Here is a 21,582-nt window from a genome sequence, read left to right on the forward strand (position 1 = left end):
TCATTGTAACACATTTAGGTTTCTTTTTTTCTGCGCCGTCGTTGTAACATTTTTTAATTAACATGTGTTCGGTGGAACCCAACCCAACCAACGACCTGACCATGTCCTTCATCGACTTGTCCCGATTTCAGCAAGTCGTTTGATCGATGACACGGATGGGAACATTCGGGTCTTGGACCGGAACAACACCAAAAAGAGTCGTTTCGTAGTAAACAAATTTTCTTTTCAAAGGTCTGGGTGAGAGATTTGGGTGTGTGTGTGTGTGTGTTGATTAGGGGGGAGGGGGGGGGGTCTATACTAAAAAGACATGGGTTGGGGGAAATTTTAGCTTAGTTCCCTGCTGCCCCAAAGGGAAAATGCCGCGTGCGTCCATCACTGGGAGAACCTGAAAGGGATTGATGACCTTCACACCGATGCCCCAAAGGGGGAAACGACGCTGCACCCGACTTGCATGGGAGTCGTAGGCTTTGCCACAAGGACATGATCGGAGGGTGCAGGGAGAGGAAGAGCTCCACAACTTACCTCATGGAGGAAGCGACACCCATGGGTGACGTGTTGTTGAGGCTCTTGCCCGAAGCAATCCACCCCACACATCAACAACACAATGCCACCGGTCCGCTAGCCCACAGGCACGTGCCATCATCCCGCAAGAGCCACCAACCACACGCCTTGCAATAGCCGGACCTTTGCGGAGCTCCCGTGAACCAGATCTAGCCCGCCACCACCATTGTCACGCTAGATCCGCGCCGGTGAGCCGGCCACTTTGCGGGCCGCAGATCTTCTCATCTTCGCAGGAGAAAATTATGTTTCCTAGACCAATAATTCAGTGTCTGAAGTGCAAAAAATAGTAATATTAGGAGAGGATACATGGATAACTGATACTCTCTCCGATCCATATGATCCATATTAACAACTTGGTGCTAAACCGGTGACAATTAATATGGATCGGAGGGGCTAAAAAGAATTGTGAGGGTGGCTTGAGTAGAGTGAGCACTGTGAGCCATTCTTTCCACGTCTAGCCTGTCTATTGTGTTGGTTGGATACTTGGATCGGATCAGATTGGACTGGACAGCACATGAAGAGCAGTACCTGGTTGGTTGTCTGCATCCTATCTTCCACAACCCCAGAGAAGGTCCCCGGCCACTACCGTTTGCTGCCCGGTGGTGTGGTACATCCACGTGCGTGAATTGCTGACCTCTCACACACATGCACGCACACGGCGTCACACGGCTAAAGCTGCAAGTTGTAGCTACTGCAGGTAGACAGGGATATGAATGAATGACCTAATGGATCCACCTTTTCCGACTGTTGGGGAGGTGGCCACGTCCATCATCGATCCTATCTTTCTGCAATGCAATCATTCATGCAACACATAATGTGTTGTACTCCCTCCGTTCCACAATATAAGAACGTTTTTTATACTACACTAATATAAAAAACGCTTTTATATTATTATATTATGGGACGGAGGGAGTACATACGTACGTGTGTGGTTGCCAAGAACCCCCAATTGGAAATCAGCATCTATCCCCAGAAATGGCAACAAAAGATACCACATACTGTACTAGCAAAAGCCAAAGCAGGCAAGAACACACGCATTCATATACAAGTCACAGAGTAATCATCAATTGATCAATATACTAAGTAGTCTATGTCCACAAAAAGTTCATGATATCAGTATGAATACGCGTACGGTTTGTTGGATGAATATATCATCTGATGTAGTATATAAATGTATGTCAATCTTAATTGTGTAGTTTACAAGGCAAGGCTAGCTAGCTAGCGTGAGATGTCTGGCTTGGATGGTGAGCAGGTCCTGGTGTCCACGGACGACTCCCAGCTGAGCTTGACGGAGGAGGCGTCGTGGTGTGCCGGCACGTACTCCTCCAGCGCGGCGAGCAGCTCACCGGGCGTGGGCGCCGCCACGATGATCTTCCGCGCCGCCGGCGCCACGAACCCCTCCTCCACCGCCCTGTCGATGAACGCCAGCAGCGAGTCGTAGTACCCGTCCACGTTCAACAATCCCACCTGCAGTTCAACAAAATTCATTCACCTCGATCAAACTCATCACAAAATCCAACAAAAATATCACAAATTTGCACAAAACTATAGAGAAAATTATGTTCTTTGCGAGTTCATAGGGTGAGGTGTGAGGCCACTAACCGGCTTGTCGTGGATGCCGAGCTGCGCCCAGGTGATGACCTCCAGCAGCTCCTCCAGCGTGCCGTGGCCGCCAGGGAGCGCCACGAAGGCGTCGGCGCGGCGGGCCATCTCAGCCTTGCGCTGGTGCATGCCGGACACCGCCTTCACCTCCTCCCCGCCGGGCGTCTCGCCGATCAGCTCCCGCGGCAGAACCGACCGGGGCACCACGCCCGTGACGCGCCCGCCGCCGCCGTGCACGGCGCGGGACACCAGGCCCATGAGACCCACGCTGCCTCCGCCGTACACGAGGTCGATGCCGCGCTCTACCAGCTGCTGCCCGAGCTGCACCGCTGCCGCCTGGTACGCCGCCTTCCTCCCTGCGCTGCTCCCACAGAACACGCAGACCCGCCTGAACCGCGACGGCAGCTTCTTGTCGCTCGCCGGCGCTGTCTTTGGCATAACCAGCGCAGCCGTCGTAGACGTCGGCGCCTCCATGGGATCTCTATCCATCGATCGCCTTGACTTTGCCGGCAGCTGCGCGCACGTACTAGCTATGCAGGTAGAATCTAGGTGGGCGGAAGGGGAGGGAAGCAAAAGGTAGCTAAGGTGCGGTGCGTATATATAGGCTGGTCTAGGTTGGTCGTCTTCCTCCTCCTAGTTGCTTGGATGTTGGTATAATAAACCTGCCTGCCAGCCCAACATAATTTTTTGTTGCTAATTAGTAGTTAAGCTGTAGCTAGTGGCCAGAGAGGATTCTTGGCAATCTCCTGTCTTGTCTCACTCTGCCTTAGCACTAGTATTTGATTAATATTCTGGCTATGGTAGCTAGCTAGCTAGTTCAGAATTAGTACTACAACAGAGCTACTTGATTAATTAGTTATTTTTTTCTGCTGTCCGTTAACCAATATAAGTAATAGTAAATTCGAATAATTCTCGTTCCTTCTCCTTTCCTCGGTACTGTTTGGGAGAGGCGAAAACAAAAGCAGCTCAGGCCCGGCCCGATCCCGGATCTTCGCCGCCGGCGACGCCGGTTGGAGAGGTGATGGGGGAGGTGCGCGGTGCTCTATAGTATCTAGTAGGTGTAGTTCTAGTTTTTCCTTAGAGGAGTTTGGCCTAGTGCCGGAGATTGGCGTCATGCCGATGAGGATTTTGCTGTCGGCGCGCCCGAGCCGCGTTCGGTGGTTCCTGGCGATGCTCTTGTTGGTGGTGGCGGTTGGCTCGCTGCTGCTGGAAGCAGGCGCGCTGGAATCCTCGGAAATAAGCTCGATGTCTCCCCTGGTATGCAGGAATCCCCTTCGCTTGCTCTCGCCGACGGCAGTCACCATGGTGGTGGTCAAGTCGACAGGGACTGGTATGAAGACTGTTCTTGCGACCGGTTCCAGAGCAAATCATCGATGGTGCTTGAGCTTTGGCGCTCCCGGCGGACAGCCGGCTTGCAGCGCCGCCGCGCCACCGAATCCTCTGGCCGAAGGGCGGCCAAACCTCTTCCTCCTAGCCTTGAAGCTATATGGGAGGCAGTGCTACTCTAGATCGATGTTCATGGCTTGCTGCGGTGAAGAACTCGTCGGACCAAGTGGTGATGTCCCCGGAGCCGGCGAGTTTGGAGTCGATCGGGAGTGGCTTGGACCTGATTGCGTTCCTCTTCAGATCTTTGGGGTCCTTTCTGCATATTTCAGGGACTGCTTTGTAATTTTCAGTTTGTTGTGTGTCCTGTTGTTCTGGCTTGTACTACGGTATTGTAATATCAAATAAAGTCTGGGGTCCTTTTGGACCCTGCCCTTGTTCAAAAAAAAAAAAAAGTAATAGTAAATTCACAATAACATACTGTTGTATGTCTACCTACCCAAGCGTGTTTGTGTAGTGCAATTAAGGCCCAGTTCTTTTCGCGCAGAATTCCGCAGAATCAAAATTCTGCAAAATGCTCCCAGAATATGCCGTCGAGTTCATTTTTGAGATTACAGTTTAAGATTCTAGAAAGAGTTGTGTGCCGAGAATCTGCCGCCGCGGTTTGAGATGGGCTGCACTGGGAATCCGGACCGGCGGCAGCGAGGACCGGGCCGGCGGCGGCAAGGTCCAAGGCAGCGAGGCGGGGCTGGCGGCGGCGTTGGAACCCTAGGGTTGGCCCTGCTCGAGTACGAGCGATGCAAACAGATAGGGCAGACCCATGCACTCGCTCGTTTTCTTCTGTACCGGACGCGGGTGGCTCGGTGACATTCTTGTCGTAATAACCTGTTACAACAGGGGCACTCTTTTAACTCCAAACATTTTCTTTTGAGGGATTACCCAAAATCCTGAGATTATAGGAAAATCCAACTATTTTAAAGGTTTTGGATTGCACCAGGATTTGCAGAATCCTCTCAAAATTTTGGAGAGGCAATCAAATTCTTTTGGCTTAAGATTTCTCAGACCGATCGAGATTCTTTATAATCTGCTAAAAAGAAGTGAGCCTAAGTCTCTAAGGTGGCGGGTGCGGGCATGCAATCCCCACCCTGTCTAAAAGCTTGTACTCAGTTATATTTGTTAGGGCATCTCCAACGCGGACCCTCGAACCACCCCATTTTCATCTGGACTGCGCGGTCCGTATGTATTTTGCCATCCAACGCAGCTCTGTATCCATCCGCTGGCCACTTTCGTCGTCTTTTTACATGCAAATCGGAAACAAACTAGGGGGAGGGGGATGCGGGTGTCCGGACCGCTGCCACGCACGCCTCCGACAACCTGACCCCCACCAAAAACCCTCTCCGTCGCCCGCACCCTTTCCTGCCCGAAGCGGTCAGCACCGATCCAGAGTGTCAGTGACGCATTGATGTCGGTCCAGAGCGGACGCAACCTCTCACTAGAGCCGGCATTGAAGCGGTGTGCCGCACGTGCCGCTTCCTGGTGCACACGTCTTTTCCGTGTTCAAATGATAACCCGTCTGTCTGCCTTCCTCCATTAAACATGTGCAGTTGCTGATGAACCTACTCCGATGCCACCCGTCTGTCTGTGTTCCGCCCACCATTAACCACTTCGATGCTTGTCCTGCCATCTGCCCTCTATTTAAACACCAGGCCTGAGAATAACCATATCCAACCTCCTCCGCTCCCTATCTCCTCTTAGCACCACACCCACGATGGCCTCCTCGAGCTCCAAATACCTCTGGAACAACCTCTCATATGAACAGAAGAAGGAGATCGCTGCCATTGTAGCCGACTGGCAGGCAGGCAGACGGACAAGCTCTCTGGAGGCCAGCACTACAGACGAGCCAATGGAAGAGGTAGCCAACAAAAGCGAGTGCCACCATCCTCGCCGGCCCATGCCGGCATCACCATGCGTGAGGCACAGGTTCACTACATCGACATGTTGTTGGACGAGCGGGAGGTCGTGTTTCGGCAAGCGCAAGCCGACCAGGCCTACAAGCTCCGCCACCTCAACTAGCACCAACACGTGGAGGTTGCAACTCAACGCCAACGAGTGCTACGCCTATCCTACTGCTCCACTCGCGACATCCGCTGTGAATGCTGGCGGTACCTGTTTGGGGGTTGGTGTTCAAGATCCCCTTAGTTCTTGGATCATGCCATTAAATCCATGGCACAAGCCAACTATCAAATGCCCGGGCTAACTGGCACTCCTCATATCTAGCCCAAATCCGTGGCGGATATGGGGAGGCCCGGGCGCATCCCCCACTTTGGATCCAACCGACGCTAGCCCACCCGGACCCAACATATTTTCATCCCTATCTGATTGCGGGATCCAATCCTAGCCAGTTCACTCCACTCCCCTCCGCCCCAAGATCACTTTCGGCGATCTTCGTCCTTCTCCGGCATGGCTAGCGGCGGATCAAGTCCTCTGTCAGCCAATTTGCGAACTAGGACCCCATCCCAGTCAGGCCCGAGAAGGAGATGCCCGTCCACATTGCGCTCCGCCGCGCCCGCGAGTAGAATGCCTGACAGTGGCTGGACTCGTTCTGCTGGGAATCTATCACATCCGCCCAAATGGTGCGTGGATCCAGCGCATGGCAGGTCGACGTTGCCTCGCCAGAGGCGGTGCGGTCTATTTGGCGTCAAAACACCGTGGCGAACCCGTAGCCCTTTCGTTGGCGCGTTGACGACGAGGCTATCTGTAATTCGTCTGCTAAGGGTATGGCGCGGTGTGCCCGCCGTGCAAGGCAGAGATGGATGTTCTGCTACCCTGGGCTCCGCAACCACATCGCGCTCGACGTGTCGGCCTCCGACCACGAAGGATCCATCACTGACCTCACATCCACCAGCGACGTGCACGCAACAGGCTCTGACGAGGAAGAGTAGTGCACGGGAGAAGACGACGCCTAGAGTCCCGTGAGTCAGTGTGTGTCCCATGTCCTACTCTACCTTGTCGGCGACCAGAGCAACACTATAAGGGACGCAGCCGGCCGCTGGACATGAGCAAGGCGGAGCCGGAGGAACTTCGCTTAGATTAGGTTTTATGTTGCATGTAATTATATGGAGTTGAGATCTGATAATTGTGATACCAATTGTGGAATGATTATTTAAGATGTGACCTATCACTGTCCGCGGACGTGTCCGAACGCCGGCACGTCCCAGGGGTCGACGCCGTGACGAGGTTGGAGCCAGAAGCCCAGAACAACACTATTTGTAGCACCATCCCCGCAGGTGCATCATCGAAGCATCACTATGAGGTCATATGCTCTAACCGTTCAAGAACTAACTACGCACTCAGGAGGAAAGCGGACTTGCAGACTTGCCTCCGTGAGGTTGAGTTTTGTGTGACCGTGAATGCCCGTTCTAAAGAAGTAGTATCAAATAATGCTCACACCGAGTATTATGTTAGGTGCTAAATATTTTCCACACTAGACTTTCTACTGATTGGACGGACGAATTTAGCAAGACAAGAAAGGTCGACCTCTAGCCAGCCTTGAATGTCTTGTCCTGGTGTACAATGCACGGTCAGTCAAGCCAGCTGTGGATCCCAGTCTATGAAAATTAATTCTTGACTAGTTAAGTGACCCCTCACTCACACACATAATATAGGATATTATTATACTACTACTATATTATATGGTCAATCTGACAGACCAAACTGTTAGTTGAAGTATAGAAAGGAGAAAAGAAAAGAAAGAAAGCTCGAGCTGGCTATGTCGATTGGGAGAGGACTTGCAGCATGTAGGGGAACATTCTACTACCAAATTATTTGGCTGACTTGGCCCACTAGCAGTGTATACAACTATACTACTCGGACACGTGGCATCCTCCCATGGGTTCCTAGTGTATCTTCCACCATCTTCGAGCTCCCTGTCCAATCAATGTAAACTATGATCTCACTCTTGTCTTTCTCGAGTGCTTAAGGGAATTAGGTCAAACTACGCGGTTTCCTCTTACTGTTTTTCAATATATAATCTGCCAAAAGAACATGAATTAAGTAATCCTTGAAGATGCATGCTAAACAAGTTTTGCCACCCCTTTTGGCAAAAAAATTATACAAGCACTGGTCTCTGTCAATTGCAAACGTCTACATGTATACATGTTTAGAAGCATAATCATGAGGGTCTTATGTTAGTGGTGTGTGTGCAAGCACGTCTACATTACCCGCGAAAAAGAAGCAAGTCCACATTACTTGTAAACAAGTAAGGAAAAATCCACTAGAAAAAAAACTGAGGAAGAAAAGGTACCCTTCCATGAAAGGAAAAGAAAGAAAAAAGGTTACATCAACATACCTCTTGATAAACTAGCTTGATAACTGTTATGTTACGCTCCAAATTCAAGTATAAAGAGGGAGGCTAACTTCTGACGAGCGAGCGGAGCGGAGCGAGCTGTTCAGTGGATTTTCACGTACCTTCGTGGCACTTCCAATGCTTGTTTGAAATTCAGCAGAACTGGTGAGGGACTAGCTGGCTATGTGGATTCAGATTTTGCTTCAAGCGATTTAGACAAGAAGAGGTCTCTTACAGGTTATGTGTTCACTATTGGTGGTTGCGCTGTGAGTTGGAGGGCAATGTTGCAGCCAGTAGTTGCCTAGTCTACCACGAAAGCAGAATACATGGCTATTACAGAAGCATGTAAAGAATCAGTTTGGCTGAAAGGTTTGTATGCTGAGCTTTCTGGAGATAATTCTTGCATTAACTTGTTTTGTGACTGTCAGAGTGCCATTTACCTTACTAAGGATCAGATGTTCCATGAGAGAACAAAGCACATTGATGTCAAATATCATTATGTTCGAGACATTGTTGAGCAAGGTAAACTGAAGGTATGCAAGTTTAGTGCTCGTGATAATCCTACTGATATGTTGGCAAAGCCAGTTCCTGTTGCTAAGTGGTTGCTTGCAAGTTTAGTAAACTGCTGGTATAACTCATTAGCCCTAGTGGTTGTTTGGCGCCGAAAGTGTTTTCTTTGTTGTTCAGGGAGGAGGTTCTCATTCATACTACAAGATGGAATTTGTCTCAAGGTGGAGTTTGTTGTATTATGCTCCAAATTCAAGTATAAGTATAAAGAGGGAGGCTAACTTCTGACGAGCGAGCGGAGCGGAGCGAGCTGTTTATTGGATTTCCAGGTACCTTCGTGACACTTCCAATGCTTGTTTGAAATTCGGCAGAACTGGTGAGGGACTAACTGGCTATGTGGATTCAGATTTTGCTTCTAGCGATTTGGACAAGAGGAGGTCCCTTACAGGTTATGTGTTCACTTTTGGTGGTTGTGCCGTGAGTTGGAGGGCAACGTTGCAGCCAGTAGCTGCCTAGTCTACCACTAAAGCAGAATACATGGCTATTGCAGAAGCATGTAAAGAATCAGGTTGGCTGAAAGGTTGCTTTGTGGAGATAATTCTTGCATTAACTTGTTTTGTGACAGTCAGAGTGCCATTTACCTTACTAAGGATCAGATGTTCCATGAGAGAACGAAGCACATTGATGTCAAATATCATTATGTTTGAGACATTGTTGAGCAAGGTAAACTGAAGGTATGCAAGATTAGTACTCGTGATAATTCTGTTGATATGTTGACAAAGCCAGTTCCCGTTGCTAAGTTTGAGCTTTGCTCAGACTTAGTTCGTATAACTCATTAGCCCTAGTGGTTGTTTGGCGCCAAAAGTGTTTTCTTTGTTGTTCAGGGAGGAGGTTCTCATTCATGCTAGAAGATGGAATTTGTCTCAAGGTGGAGCTTGTTATGTTATGCTCCAAAATCAAGTATAAAGAGGGAGGCTAACTTCTGACGAGCGGGCGGAGCGAGGCCCGTGGCCGATAGGCTTGAGACGAGTCGAATGGATCAGTATTGACCTAAGTCACCTGTGTTATATACCTCTTGTAAGCCGCCACATGGAATAAGTTGATCGGTTGTAAATCCTCGGCGTTTGTAACCTCTTCGATATAGTGAAATTTGGCTGGCTGGCGCCCGTGGTTTTTTCCCCTTCGTGTTGGAGGGATTTTCCACATTAAAATCTCGTGTCCCTGCTTGTTCTTCGTTCTTCGTCGAGTTGATTTGCTTGTCGTATCTCTAACAATAAGAATATAGAAATTACTCATCATGCAAATAAGATGTGAAACACTAACTAAGTTGCACTTGATTGTAAATATGTTCTTAATCGTTGTGGCTCGATATTAGGTGATCGAAGCAAGATCTACTCTCCCATTTGTATCGATATATCCAGTCACTATTGGTGGACGGCTAACGATGTTGTCCACGGCAACAATAAAAACCACACGCTTTGTCAGATAAATTGTTCCGATTTTGCTGTTGGGGTGCATGATGTGCTGTTAATCATCTGCCCGAAAGTAATCTAAGAGCTAATTAAGTTCGGTCAGATAGCAAGGCACCATAGCTTAATTTTGGTAGCTTTATTAATTCCTCGTCAAAGATTCTGTTCCGTACCGTTCCTAGTAGCTAGTGGGATTGATCAGCTCAATAATGCAACAAACGTGGCTAGTAGTGCTCTACGCAATCGAAGCACTTGCATACACAGTTACCTTTTGCTTTAGAGGGATAGAGACGATTAAGGGGCATATCAACATGGACGGATGGCACAAAGTCACCTATATGTATGTGTGGCTAGATGCTGTTGTTGGAGAGGGAGAGGCAATCCAACATGATTCCATCGCATCAACAACTAGAATATTCCATATTGTCGATCCAGGAAAGCCAAAACGAATAATAAGTATCATCCATATATAATAGCACCTCCAACAGTATCTCCATTTATCTTTAAAAACCAAGAGTTGAATTTGAAATAGATCGAGAGAAGACCGATCTAGGCGAGACGGCCGCCATGCGCATATAGACCAAGGGCCTATAGTCACGCAAGGCGGAAAGTGCAGGCACAAAAAAAGTAGGAACCTGCCTTTCTTCTCCATGAAAATTGACTTATGTGAAAATTGACTTCAGACAACTTACAATTGGTTCACACGAATTAGGGATGGCAATGGATAGGGTATGTGCGGGTACAACCTCTTTCTACCCAAACCCATACCCATAGAAACTTTCTATACCCACCCACTTCAATACCCATGGGTATAAACTAACACCCATGCCCATACCCATCGGGTATCCTATACCCAATGGGTATCCATTGGGTACAATATATAGCATTCAAATTTTTAAGAGTTAGAGAAATGAGTTTAAAATACAAGTGATCATGGTAGATTAGTATAGCACGAATGTGGCCTCCTCCAGTGGGTGGCCTCTTGGCGGCATCAGGGGAGTATGAGCAACGGTTAGTGGAGGACCGACGGAGTGGAAGGCGGTGGTGGGAATTGGGGATCGCTGGATCGAGAGTTCGACAAGAGTCTGGTAGCGAAGAGTCGATATTTCATCTTTTTGAGGAGTCACATAGGACATAGGAGGAGTGGCGAGCAGGTGATTATGATCTATGACTTATTTGAGGAATACGAGATTTAGGGTTGGACCATATGAGTTGAATGTTAAGCTCACATGTTATAGGGGTTATTTTTTTTCTGGGTATCCATTGAGTTACCCATGAGCACAATTTCTTACCCATGCCCTGCCCATATATTTTGCGGGTATGGGTATCCATTACCCGTGGGTACAAAATCTCTCTAAGTCTTGCCCATACCAATTGTTTTCGGGTAGGGTACCCACGGATACCCATACCCATGGGCAAAACTTCCATCCCTAACACGAATATATTCATTCAAGTGAATCTGAATATTAACGTGTCGTCAAAAGATACTAACTCTGTGGAAAATATAGATGCCACGCCCGTGGAAAGTTTAGGGAAACGTCATACCCTACCGAGGGCGACGGGTTCATGTTTATATAGCCAGCGCTTATCTCTGGTACATGCGTACAGGTTGTTCAGATTATAGACTTGGGATACAAGTCATAGAGAAGAATATATTCGGTTACAAGAGATAGAACTAACTTAAACAACCAATGTATATCTCTACATCTCTACGAGTCCAACCTGGCTAAACCTGACGCATGTAGCATGTTTAACACTCCCCCTTAATCACAACTTATATAAGTTGAGATTACGCTTGAATTCTTCAAAGCTTTTTGTAGGCAACGGCTTTGTAAATCCATCAGCAACTTGATCTCTAGAGTGGATGAACCGAATCGCCAGTTGCTTGCTAGCAACTCTTTCTCTGACAAAATGGAAGTCTATTTCAATGTGCTTCATTCTGGCATGAAAAACTGGGTTAGCTGATAAGTATGTAGCACCAAGGTTGTCACACCATAAGCATGGAGCTAGAATCCGTTTAATGCCAAGTTCCCTTAGCAAAGACTAAACCCAGATAATTTCTGCTGTAGCATTTGCAAGAGCTTTGTATTCTGCCTCTGTACTTCTCGTGGTGGGCGCACGACAGATGCCAAGGGATGGCTAAAGAGAAGAGGAGGCTCGAGGGCGCTGGTGGACTCCAGAGGCGGGGTTGGCATGAGCGGGCGCGGGACGCCGGACATACCCAGGTTCGGGGCTCTCCGGAGAGATAATACCCCTAGTCCTGCCGAGTGTAGTTGGATGATCGATAGTACAATGTTGCTCCTGGAGCTGTATGGAGGAGGAAGGAAGCTGGCCAAGGCTTGGGCTGCTCCTTCTCTTCGGTGTTGCTGTTTTGTGGCTAGTCCTATGCTTACTTGCTCTTCTCTCGTATGTGTTTTCTGTTTGCCCTCTCGCCTGTCCCCTCATGATCATGGGCTCCCGGGGGGTTTTATAGTCCACCCCCCGGGGGTACAATGGTAATGTTACAAGTCGGTGGGTCCGTATTGTCGGTGTCCGGGAACCCGTGCTGGGTCCCGCTGAGGGCTTGTGGTTCGCCGGGTTCCCCTAGGTGCGGGCCCCGCATGCCTAGGGGGACTGTGCGTCGTCTTGTCGATCGTCAGGGTGTGGCCGAGTCGAGTCGCGTACAGTGCTCTCCGTCAGGTGGCCGCTTGCTGTCGTCGGTGGTGAAGGCGGGGGCACTGTAGCCACGCCGGCCCTGGTCAGCGGGTAGGTGAGGGGCACTGTTGCCACGTTCCTGCTGACCAGAGGCATGGGCGGGGCACTATTGCCTCGGTCATCGTTGAATGAAGTCTCGTCCCCATCATACGACCTGGATGGGACGGGAGTTGACCCGCTGGATTGCGTAGCACGCCACGGGTGGTGCTGGCTTGTCGAGGAGGCTTTGGCCGTGCCGGGTTCGGCTATCTTGCGCTAGTTTTTGGGGCCGAGTCAACGTGTCTTGCCGGGTCGGCTAGTCTGGCCAGCTTGCGGGGCTTGGCCGGGTCGAGCGACCCGGCCAAGTGCGTGCCGGTATTGAGGGGCGGTGCCAACCCTGTTGTATTTTGAAGAGGATCCGGGTTCCGTTGCCTGCCCGGGGTCCATCCCCCCGGAAGTAGTCCCCGAAGCTGCTAAGGTCCGTCATCTTCGGATGAGTGGGCCTTCGCAGTTTCCCCCTTAAGCAAGGTGGATTCTGCGAGCGCCAGGTCCGCCAACACCCACTGTGTGCCTGTTTTCTCGGAAACCGGATCGTGGCATCTCGGCCGTGGCGGGAACCGAGAAGTCTGGCGAATCTTGGGGTGATCCCTCGGGCTTTGCATAGGCGCCACATGGTGCCCGGAAGTCGGAGGGGCCGTACAGGCCACGCGCGTGACGGGACTGGACGACGGGCTGGGGCCCGCCGCCGCGTGCCCTCAGCCCAAGCGCGCGGATTTATTGCGGTGTTCGGGGGCCGGTTGCTCTTCCCCGGGCAGTTACTGCGTGTGTACGTGCGCACTTATTGTGGGGTAGTGGAACGGGCGCGTGCAGATGATCCCACTTCCCCCACTTCCCCATGTTCAAGCCGAGGGTTATAAATCGGGGGGCAGGGGGCAGCGGACATTATTCTCACTCGCGCCCTCCTGTCCCTTTGCTCTCGCTCCGCTCTTTGCAACTGACGCACTACGACGCCCGCTGCTCCGAGCAGAACTCCTTTGCCGTCTATCTTCCTTCTTCTTCCTTTGATCATGTCGCTGCCATCGGGCTCCTGGATGGGTTCGAATGTCACCTCCGAGGACATCACCCAACTCCGAGCGACGCGGCGCCTGCCGTGTGAGACGGACGTTGGCGTCCGCCTGCCACGCGGCGAGCAGAGGCCTCGGCCCGAGGGGCAGGAGCACGTGGTCTTCCTCATGCACTTCGAGCGTGGGTTCGGGCTGCCAGCGAGCGCCTTCTTCCGCGTGTTCCTGGAGTTCTTCAGGCTCCAGCCGCATCATCTTGGCGCCGGCTCCATCGTCCAGCTCTCCGGCTTCGTCACCCTCTGCGAGGGGTACCTGGGGATCGAGCCTACGATCGACCTCTGGGCGCGCTTCTTCTCCTTGAAGCAGCAGGGCCCGTTGGCCGGGGAGTTCGCCGATTGCGGCGCCGCCGTCATCTCGGAGCGGTCGGGGGTGGATTTCCCCAAGATCCGGCAGGAGGATTCTGCCAAGAAGTGGTAGAACTCCTTCTACGTTCGCAACCTCGGTGCGGATGGCATCAACCTTCCGGCCTTCGCCATCGCACTGCCGCGGGCGAAGACGAACTGGGGCTACTCGCCCAGGCGCCCGTCGCAGGAGATCGTCAATCTCTGCGAGCGGATGACGATGATGAGGAAGCCAGGAGGGGCTCACCGGCACCGACCTCCTCGCCGCGTTCATCAGGTGCCGGGTCCTTCCACTTCAGGGGCGCTCCTTCCTCATCGACGAAATGGTCGGCCTTCAAGACCCCAACCGCATGGGGTCGACGCGGCTGTCCGCGGAGCAGATCGCGCGCGGCGTGAATGACATCTCCAAGGCCACCTTGGGGAGGACTGGCAGTTCAGCAAGGCGCCGTACAGCCAGTCGAATCTGGCGCCGCAGGTGAGTGTTTGGTCTTCTTATTTTGCCGCCACACACCTTCTTATCCATCCTGACGCGACGCGGGGGTACTTCTGAACGCGATTCGGCAACCTTACGCCCGGGCCCCGTTGCAGGTGACGACGGTGGTGCCAGAGGAGCCCGCGGCTCATGGCGGGGAGGAGGAGGCCGAGTCCGACACCGGCGCTGGGCGTCGCGCGGGTAAGTCTCGTGTTTTTCTTCATGTGTCTTGAATTGCTGACCGCGGCATGGAACAGTCGGTGCCGACGCCAGTTTGTCGGTGTAGTGGTGTTGCGCGAGGGAGGCAGCGACATGGGCGGAGCCGGGTCCTTGCGTGGGGCGGCATGGAGCCGCCCGCATGGGAAAGACAGTGTCGCGCTGCGACCCCGGGCCCCGAAGCGCTCGGCGGACCCGGCCGGGTCTGGGAGGCCGGCCAAGAGGAAGCGCGGCGGCAGGGACGGGAGGCCAACCCCGGTCCCTGTCTTGGCAGGGTAAGTTTCATCTCTCGTTTGCGCTCAGATTTTTTTCTTGAGCTAGTCTTGTTTCTTTTCTGCCCATTCTGTCTTCTTCTTCAGGTTGCCAATCGCGCTGGCGAGGGTGGCGGCGGAAGCCGCGGCCGCCAAAGGGGTCGCGTTCTGTAGGAGCCCGTCCGACCTCGCCGACCAGGCCGAGGTGGAGGGACGGGCCGACTCAGACCTCGGCCTGGATTCGAATGACGCCGAAGCCTTGGCCTGGAAGAACATGAATCGGGCCACAGCGGAGCTGGAGGCGGCGTCAGTCTGTGCTTGGACCAACGCGACGTCGGCATTGGCACGGAGCCGTCCTGGCGCGAGATGCCGGAGGGCACAGTGGTGGGCGCGCGACGGTCTTTGAGCCATCATCGGTGGGGGAGTGCGGCCGTGCAGGCCGGACTGTGGTGGTGATCCCCGATCGGGTGGTCGTGGAGGTGGCGGATGACAGCCCGCCGCGGGCCGACGTGGTCGAGCGAGCGGGGACTGATGGTGGTGGAGGTGGCGTCGTTTTTGAAGAGATGATGCGGGTGGCGATGTTGGAGGCACGCCGGTTTTGGAGGAGGCACCACGGGCGGCGGTGCCGGAGGCCACCCCGGCGGCTGGGCCAGAGACGGCGACGAAGGGCGTTCCGGCGTCCGGGTCAGAGACGGCGATGCAGGGCATCCCAGCGTCGGGGTCGTCGTCCGCTGGGCGGCGTTGGAGGAGGTGCTGGCCGCGTCACAAGCGGCCAGCGCGGAGTACGCCTTGGTGCCCCGGCAGGGAGGGCGCCGAGCTGCCGTGCCGCAGCTGGCGCGGAGCGGGGGCGCCGTTGTCTTTGGGCCTCAGACCCAGAAGGAGACGGCATCGGACGCCGTCAGTTGCTACGTCTTGAGCCTGCGTTGGTTTTCCTGGAAGAGGAAGGGATGATGCAGCAGAGTAGCGTAAGTATTTCCCTCAGTTTTTGAGAACCAAGGTATCAATCCAGTAGGAGCCCACGCTCAAGTCCCTCGTACCTGCACAAAGCGATAGCTACTCGCAACCAACGCGATTAGGGGTTGTCAAGCCGTTCACAGTCACTTACGAGAGTGAGATTTGATAGATAGAATATTTTTGGTATTTTTGATATAAAGATGCAAAGTAAAAAAGTAAAAGCAAAGTAAATAGCAAAACAATATAAAAGTGATGGAGATTGATATGATGAGAATAGCCCCAGGGGCCATAGGTTTCACTAGTGGCTTCTCTCAAGAGCATAAGTATTCTACGGTGGGTGAACAAATTATTATGGAGCAATTGATAGAATTGAGCATAATAATGAGAATATCTAGGCATGATCATGTATATAGGCATCACGTCTGTGACAAGTAGATCGAAACGATTCTGCATCTACTACTATTACTCCACTCATCGACCGCTATCCAGCATGCATCTAGAGTATTAAGTTAAAAACAGAGTAACGCCTTAAGCAAGATGACATGATGTAGAGAGATAAATTCATGCAATATGAAATAAACCCCATCTTGTTATCCTTGATGGCAACGATACAATACGAGCCTTGCTGCCCCTTCTGTCACTGGGTAAGGACACCGCAAGATCGAACCCAAAGCTAAGCACTTCTCCTATGGCAAGAACTACCAATCTAGCTGGCCAAACAAAACGGATAATTCGAAGAGACTTACAAAGATAACCAATCATGCAAAAAAGAATTCAGAGAAGATTCAAATATTATTCATAGATAGACTTGATCATAAACCCACAATTCATCGGTCTCAACAAACACACCGCAAAAAAGAAGATTACATCGAATAGATCTCCACAAGAGAGGGGGAGAACTTTGTATTGAGATTCAAAGAGAGAGAAGAAGCCATCTAGCTACTAACTATGGACCCGAAGGTCTGAGGTAAACTACTCACACTGTTGGAAATATGCCCTAGAGGCAATAATAAAAGCATTATTATTATATTTCCTTGTTCATGATAATTGTCTTTATTCATGCTATAATTGTGTTATCTGGAAATCGTAATACATGTGTGAATAATAGACACCAACATGTCCCTAGTAAGCCTCTAGTTGACTAGCTCATTGATCAACAGATAGTCATGGTTTCCTGACTATGGACATTGGATGTCATTGATAACAAGGTCACATCATTAGGAGAATGATGTGATGGACAAGACCCAATCCTAAACATAGCACAAGATCGTATAGTTCGTTTGCTAGAGTTTTCCAATGTCAAGTATCTTTTCCTTAGACCATGAGATCGTGTAACTCCCGGATACCGTAGGAGTGCTTTGGGTGTACCAAACGTCACAACGTAACTGGGTGACTATAAAGGTATATTACGGGTATCTCCGAAAGTGTCTGTTGGGTTGACACGGATCAAGACTGGGATTTGTCACTCCGTATGACGGAGAGGTATCACTGGGCCCACTCGGTAATGCATCATCATAATGAGCTCAAAGTGACCAAGTGTCTGGTCACGGGATCATGCATTACGGTATGAGTAAAGTGACTTGCCGGTAACGAGATTGAACGAGGTATTGGGATACCGACGATCGAATCTCGGGCAAGCAACATACCGATTGACAAAGGGAATTGTATACGGGGTTGCTTGAATCCTCGACTTCGTGGTTCATCCGATGAGATCATCGAGGAGCATGTGGGAGCCAACATGGGTATCCAGATCCCGCTGTTGGTTATTGACCGGAGAGCGATCTCGGTCATGTCTACATGTCTCCCGAACCCGTAGGGTCTACACACTTAAGGTTCGGTGATGCTAGGGTTGTAGGAATATGTATATGCAGTAACCCGAATGTTGTTCGGAGTCTCAGATGAGATCCCGGACGTCACGAGGAGTTCCGGAATGGTCCGGAGGTAAATAATTATATATATGAAGTGCTATTTCGGGCATCGGGACAAGTTTTGGGGTCACCGGTATTGTACCGGGACCACCGGAAGGGTCCCGGGGGTCCACCGGGTGGGGCCACCTGTCCCGGGGGGCCACATGGGCTGTAGGGGGTGCGCCTTGGCTTACATGGGCCAAGGGCACCAGCCCCAAGAGGCCCATGCGCCTAGGGTTTCAAGGAGGGAAGAGTCCCAAAGGGGGAAGGCACCCCTAGGTGCCTTGGGGAGGAGGGATTCCTCCCCTTGGCCGCACCCCCCTAGGAGATTAGATCTCCTAGGGCCGGCGCCCCCCCCCTTGGCCCTCCTATATATAGTGGGGAGATGGAGGACTTCTTACCTTGATCTTTGGTGCCTCCCTCTCCCTCTCCAACACATCCTCCTCCTCCATAGTGCTTGGTGAAGCCCTCCCGGAGTACTGCAGCTCCATCAACACCACGCCGTCGTGCTGCTGCTGGAGTCATCTCCCTCAACCTCTCCTTCCCCCTTGCTGGATCAAGAAGAAGGAGACGTTACGCTGACCGTACGTGTGTTGACGCGGAGGTGCCGTCCGTTCGGCGCTAGGATCTCCGGTGATTTGAATCACGTCGAGTACGCCTTCCTCATCCCCGTTCTTTGAACGCTTCCGCGCGTGATCTACAAAGGTATGTAAATGCAATCCGATCACTCATTTCTAGATGAACTCCTAGATGGATCTTGGTGAAACTGTTGGAAAATTTTTGTTTTCTACAACGTTCCCCAACAGTGGTATCAGAGCTAGGTCTATGCGTAGTTCTCTTGCACGAGTAGAACACAATTTGTTGTGGGTGTTGATGTTGTCAACTTTCTTGCCGCTACTAGTCTTATCTTGCTTCAACGGTATTGTGGGATGAAGCGGCCCGGACCAACCTTACACGTACGCTTACGTGAGACCGGTTCCACCGACTAACATGCACAAGTTGCATAAGGTGGCTGGCACGTGTCTATCTCTCCTACTTTAGCTGGAGCGGATTTGATGAAAAGGGTCCTTATGAAGGGTAAATAGAAGTTGATAAATCACGTTGTGGCTTTCACGTAGGTAAGAAAACGTTCTTGCTAGAACCCTACTTTGGCCACGTAAAACTTGCAACAACAATTAGAGGACGTCTAACTTGTTTTTGCAGCAAGTGCTTTGTGATATGATATGGCCAAAGTTGTGATGAATGATGAATGATCTATATGTGATGTATGAGATGTTCATGCTATTGTAATAGGAATCACGACTTGCATGTCGATGAGTATGACAACCGGCAGGAGCCATAGGAGTTGTCTATATTTTTTGACCTGCGTGTCATTGAGAAACGCCATGTAAATTACTTTACTTTATTGCTAAATGCGTTAGCCATCGTAGTAGAAGTAATAGTTGGTGAGCAACTTCATGGAGGCACAATGATGGAGATCATGATGATGGAGATCATGGTGTCATGCCGGTGACAAGATGATCATGGAGCCCCAAGATGGAGATCAAAGGAGCTATGTGATATTGGCCATATCATGTCACTATTATTATTTGATTGCATGTGATGTTTATCATGTTTTTCATCTTGTTTGCTTAGAACGACGGTAGTAAATAAGATGATCCCTCATAATAATTTCAAGAAAGTGTTCCCCCTAACTGTGCACCGTTGCGACAGTTCGTTGTTTCGAAGCACCACGTGATGATCGGGTGTGATAGATTCTAACGTTCACATACAACGGGTGTAAGACAGATTTACACATGCAAAACACTTAGGTTGACTTGACGAGCCTAGCATGTATAGACATGGCCTCGGAACACAGAAGACCGAAAGGTCAAGCATGAGTCGTATAGAAGATACGATCAACATGAAGATGTTCACCGACGTTGACTAGTCCGTCTCACGTGATGATCGGACACGGCCTAGTTAACTCGGATCATGTTATACTTGGATGATTGGAGGGATGTCTATCTAAGTGGGAGTTCATTGAATAATTTGATTAGATGAACTTAGTCTAAAATCTTTACAATATGTCTTGTAGATCAAATGGCCAACGTAGTCCTCAACTTCAAAGCGTTCCTAGAGAAAACCAAGCTGAAAGACGATGACAACAACTACACAGACTGGGTCCGGAACCTGAGGATCATCCTCATAGCTGCCAAGAAAGATTATGTCCTACAAGCACCGCTAGGTGACACACCTGTTCTCCCTGCAGAACAAGACATTATGAACGCTTGGCAGGCACGTACCGATGACTACTCCCTCGTTCAGTGTGCCATGCTTTACAGCTTAGAGCCGGGGCTCCAAAAGTGTTTTGAGAGACACGGAGCATATGAGATGTTCGAAGAGCTGAAAATGGTTTTCCAAGCTCATGCGCGGGTCGAGAGATATGAAGTCTCCGACAAATTCTTCAGTTGTAAGATGGAGGAAAATAGTTCTGTCAGTGAGCACATACTCACAATGCCTGGGTTACATAACCACTTGACTCAGCTGGGAGTTAATCTCCCGGATGACGCGGTCATTGACAGAATCCTCTAGTCGCTTCCACCGAGCTACAAGAGCTTTGTGATGAACTTCAATATGCAGGGGATGGAAAAGACCATTCCTGAAGTATTTGCAATGCTGAAATCAGCAGAGGTAGAAGTCAAAAAGGAACATCAAGTGTTGATGGTGAATAAAACCACTAAGTTCAAGAAAGGCAAGGGTAAGAAAACCTTCAAGAAAGACGGCAAGGGAGTTGCCGTGCCCGGCAAGCAAGCTGCCGGGAAGAAGCCAAAGAATGGACCTAAGCCCGAGACTCAGTGCTTTTATTGCAAGGAAAGTGGTCACTGGAAGCGGAACTGCCCCAAATACTTAGCGGACAAGAAGGCCGGCAAAACGAAAGGTATATGTGATATACATGTAATTGATGTGTACCTTACCAGTACTCGTAGTAGCTCCTAGGTATTTGATACCGGTGCAGTTGCTCACATTTGTAACTCAAAGCAGGAGCTGTGGAATAAGCGGAGACTGGCGAAGGACGAGGTGACGATGCGTGTCGGGAATGGTTCCAAGGTCGATGTGATCGCCGTCGGCACGCTACCTCTACATTTACCTACGGGATTAGTTTTGAACCTCAATAATTGTTATTTAGTGCCAAGTTTGAGCATGAACATTGTATCAGCATCTCGTTTAATACGAGATGGCTAGTCATTTAAATCTGAGAATAATGGTTGTTCTATTTATATGAGAGATATGTTTTATGGTCATGCTCCAATGGTGAATGGTTTATTCTTAATGAATCTCGAGCATAATGCTACACATATTCATAGTGTGAGTACCAAAAGATGTAAGATTGATAATGATAGTCCCACATACTTGTGGCACTGCCGCCTTGGTCACATAGGTGTCAAACGCATGACGAAGCTCCATGCTGATGGACTTTTAGAGTCTCTTGATTACGAATCATTTGACACGTGCGAACCATGCCTCATGGGTAAAATGACCAAGACTCCGTTCTCAGGAACAATGGAGCGAGCAACCAACTTATTGGAAATCATACATACTGATGTGTGCGGTCCAATGAGTGTTGAGGCTCGCGGTGGCTATCGTTATGTTCTCACCCTCACTGATGACTTGAGTAGATATGGGTATGTCTACTTAATGAAACACAAGTCTGAGACCTTTGAAAAGTTCAAGGAATTTCAGAGTGAGGTTGAGAATCAACGTGACAGGAAAATCAAGTTCCTGCGATCAGATCGTGGGGGAGAATACTTGAGTCACGAGTTTGGCACACACTTAAGAAAATGTGGAATAGTTTCACAG

At 50.4% G+C, this 21,582-nt stretch overlaps 1 protein-coding gene across 1 annotated transcript; it reads right to left on the reverse strand.

Moving 5' to 3' along the window:
* Nucleotides 1-1,537: 1,537 nt before the first annotated feature.
* Nucleotides 1,538-2,833, reverse strand: LOC123087480 (probable cytokinin riboside 5'-monophosphate phosphoribohydrolase LOGL5). Its single transcript, XM_044509496.1, has 2 exons — nt 2,164-2,833; nt 1,538-2,028 (listed from the first exon to the last, which is right to left on the reverse strand). Exons 1-2 carry the CDS (start codon nt 2,650-2,652, stop codon nt 1,780-1,782), a joined length of 738 nt encoding a protein of 245 aa, XP_044365431.1. The 5' UTR covers nt 2,653-2,833; the 3' UTR covers nt 1,538-1,779.
* Nucleotides 2,834-21,582: the final 18,749 nt, after the last annotated feature.

Source organism: Triticum aestivum, chromosome 4A (genome assembly GCF_018294505.1).
Source record: "Triticum aestivum cultivar Chinese Spring chromosome 4A, IWGSC CS RefSeq v2.1, whole genome shotgun sequence".
NCBI classification, from domain to species: domain Eukaryota; kingdom Viridiplantae; phylum Streptophyta; class Magnoliopsida; order Poales; family Poaceae; genus Triticum; species Triticum aestivum.

What these genes read in the sequence shown, in the direction of transcription:
- LOC123087480 (XM_044509496.1), bottom strand. Translation starts at nt 2,652, where the DNA reads ATGGATAGAGATCCCATGGAGGCGCCGACGTCTACGACGGCTGCGCTG. An exon ending in TCGGCATCCACGACAAGCCG is followed by an intron (nt 2,029 to 2,163) that starts GTTAGTGGCCTC and finishes GTTGAACTGCAG; the next exon opens with GTGGGATTGTTGAACGTGGA.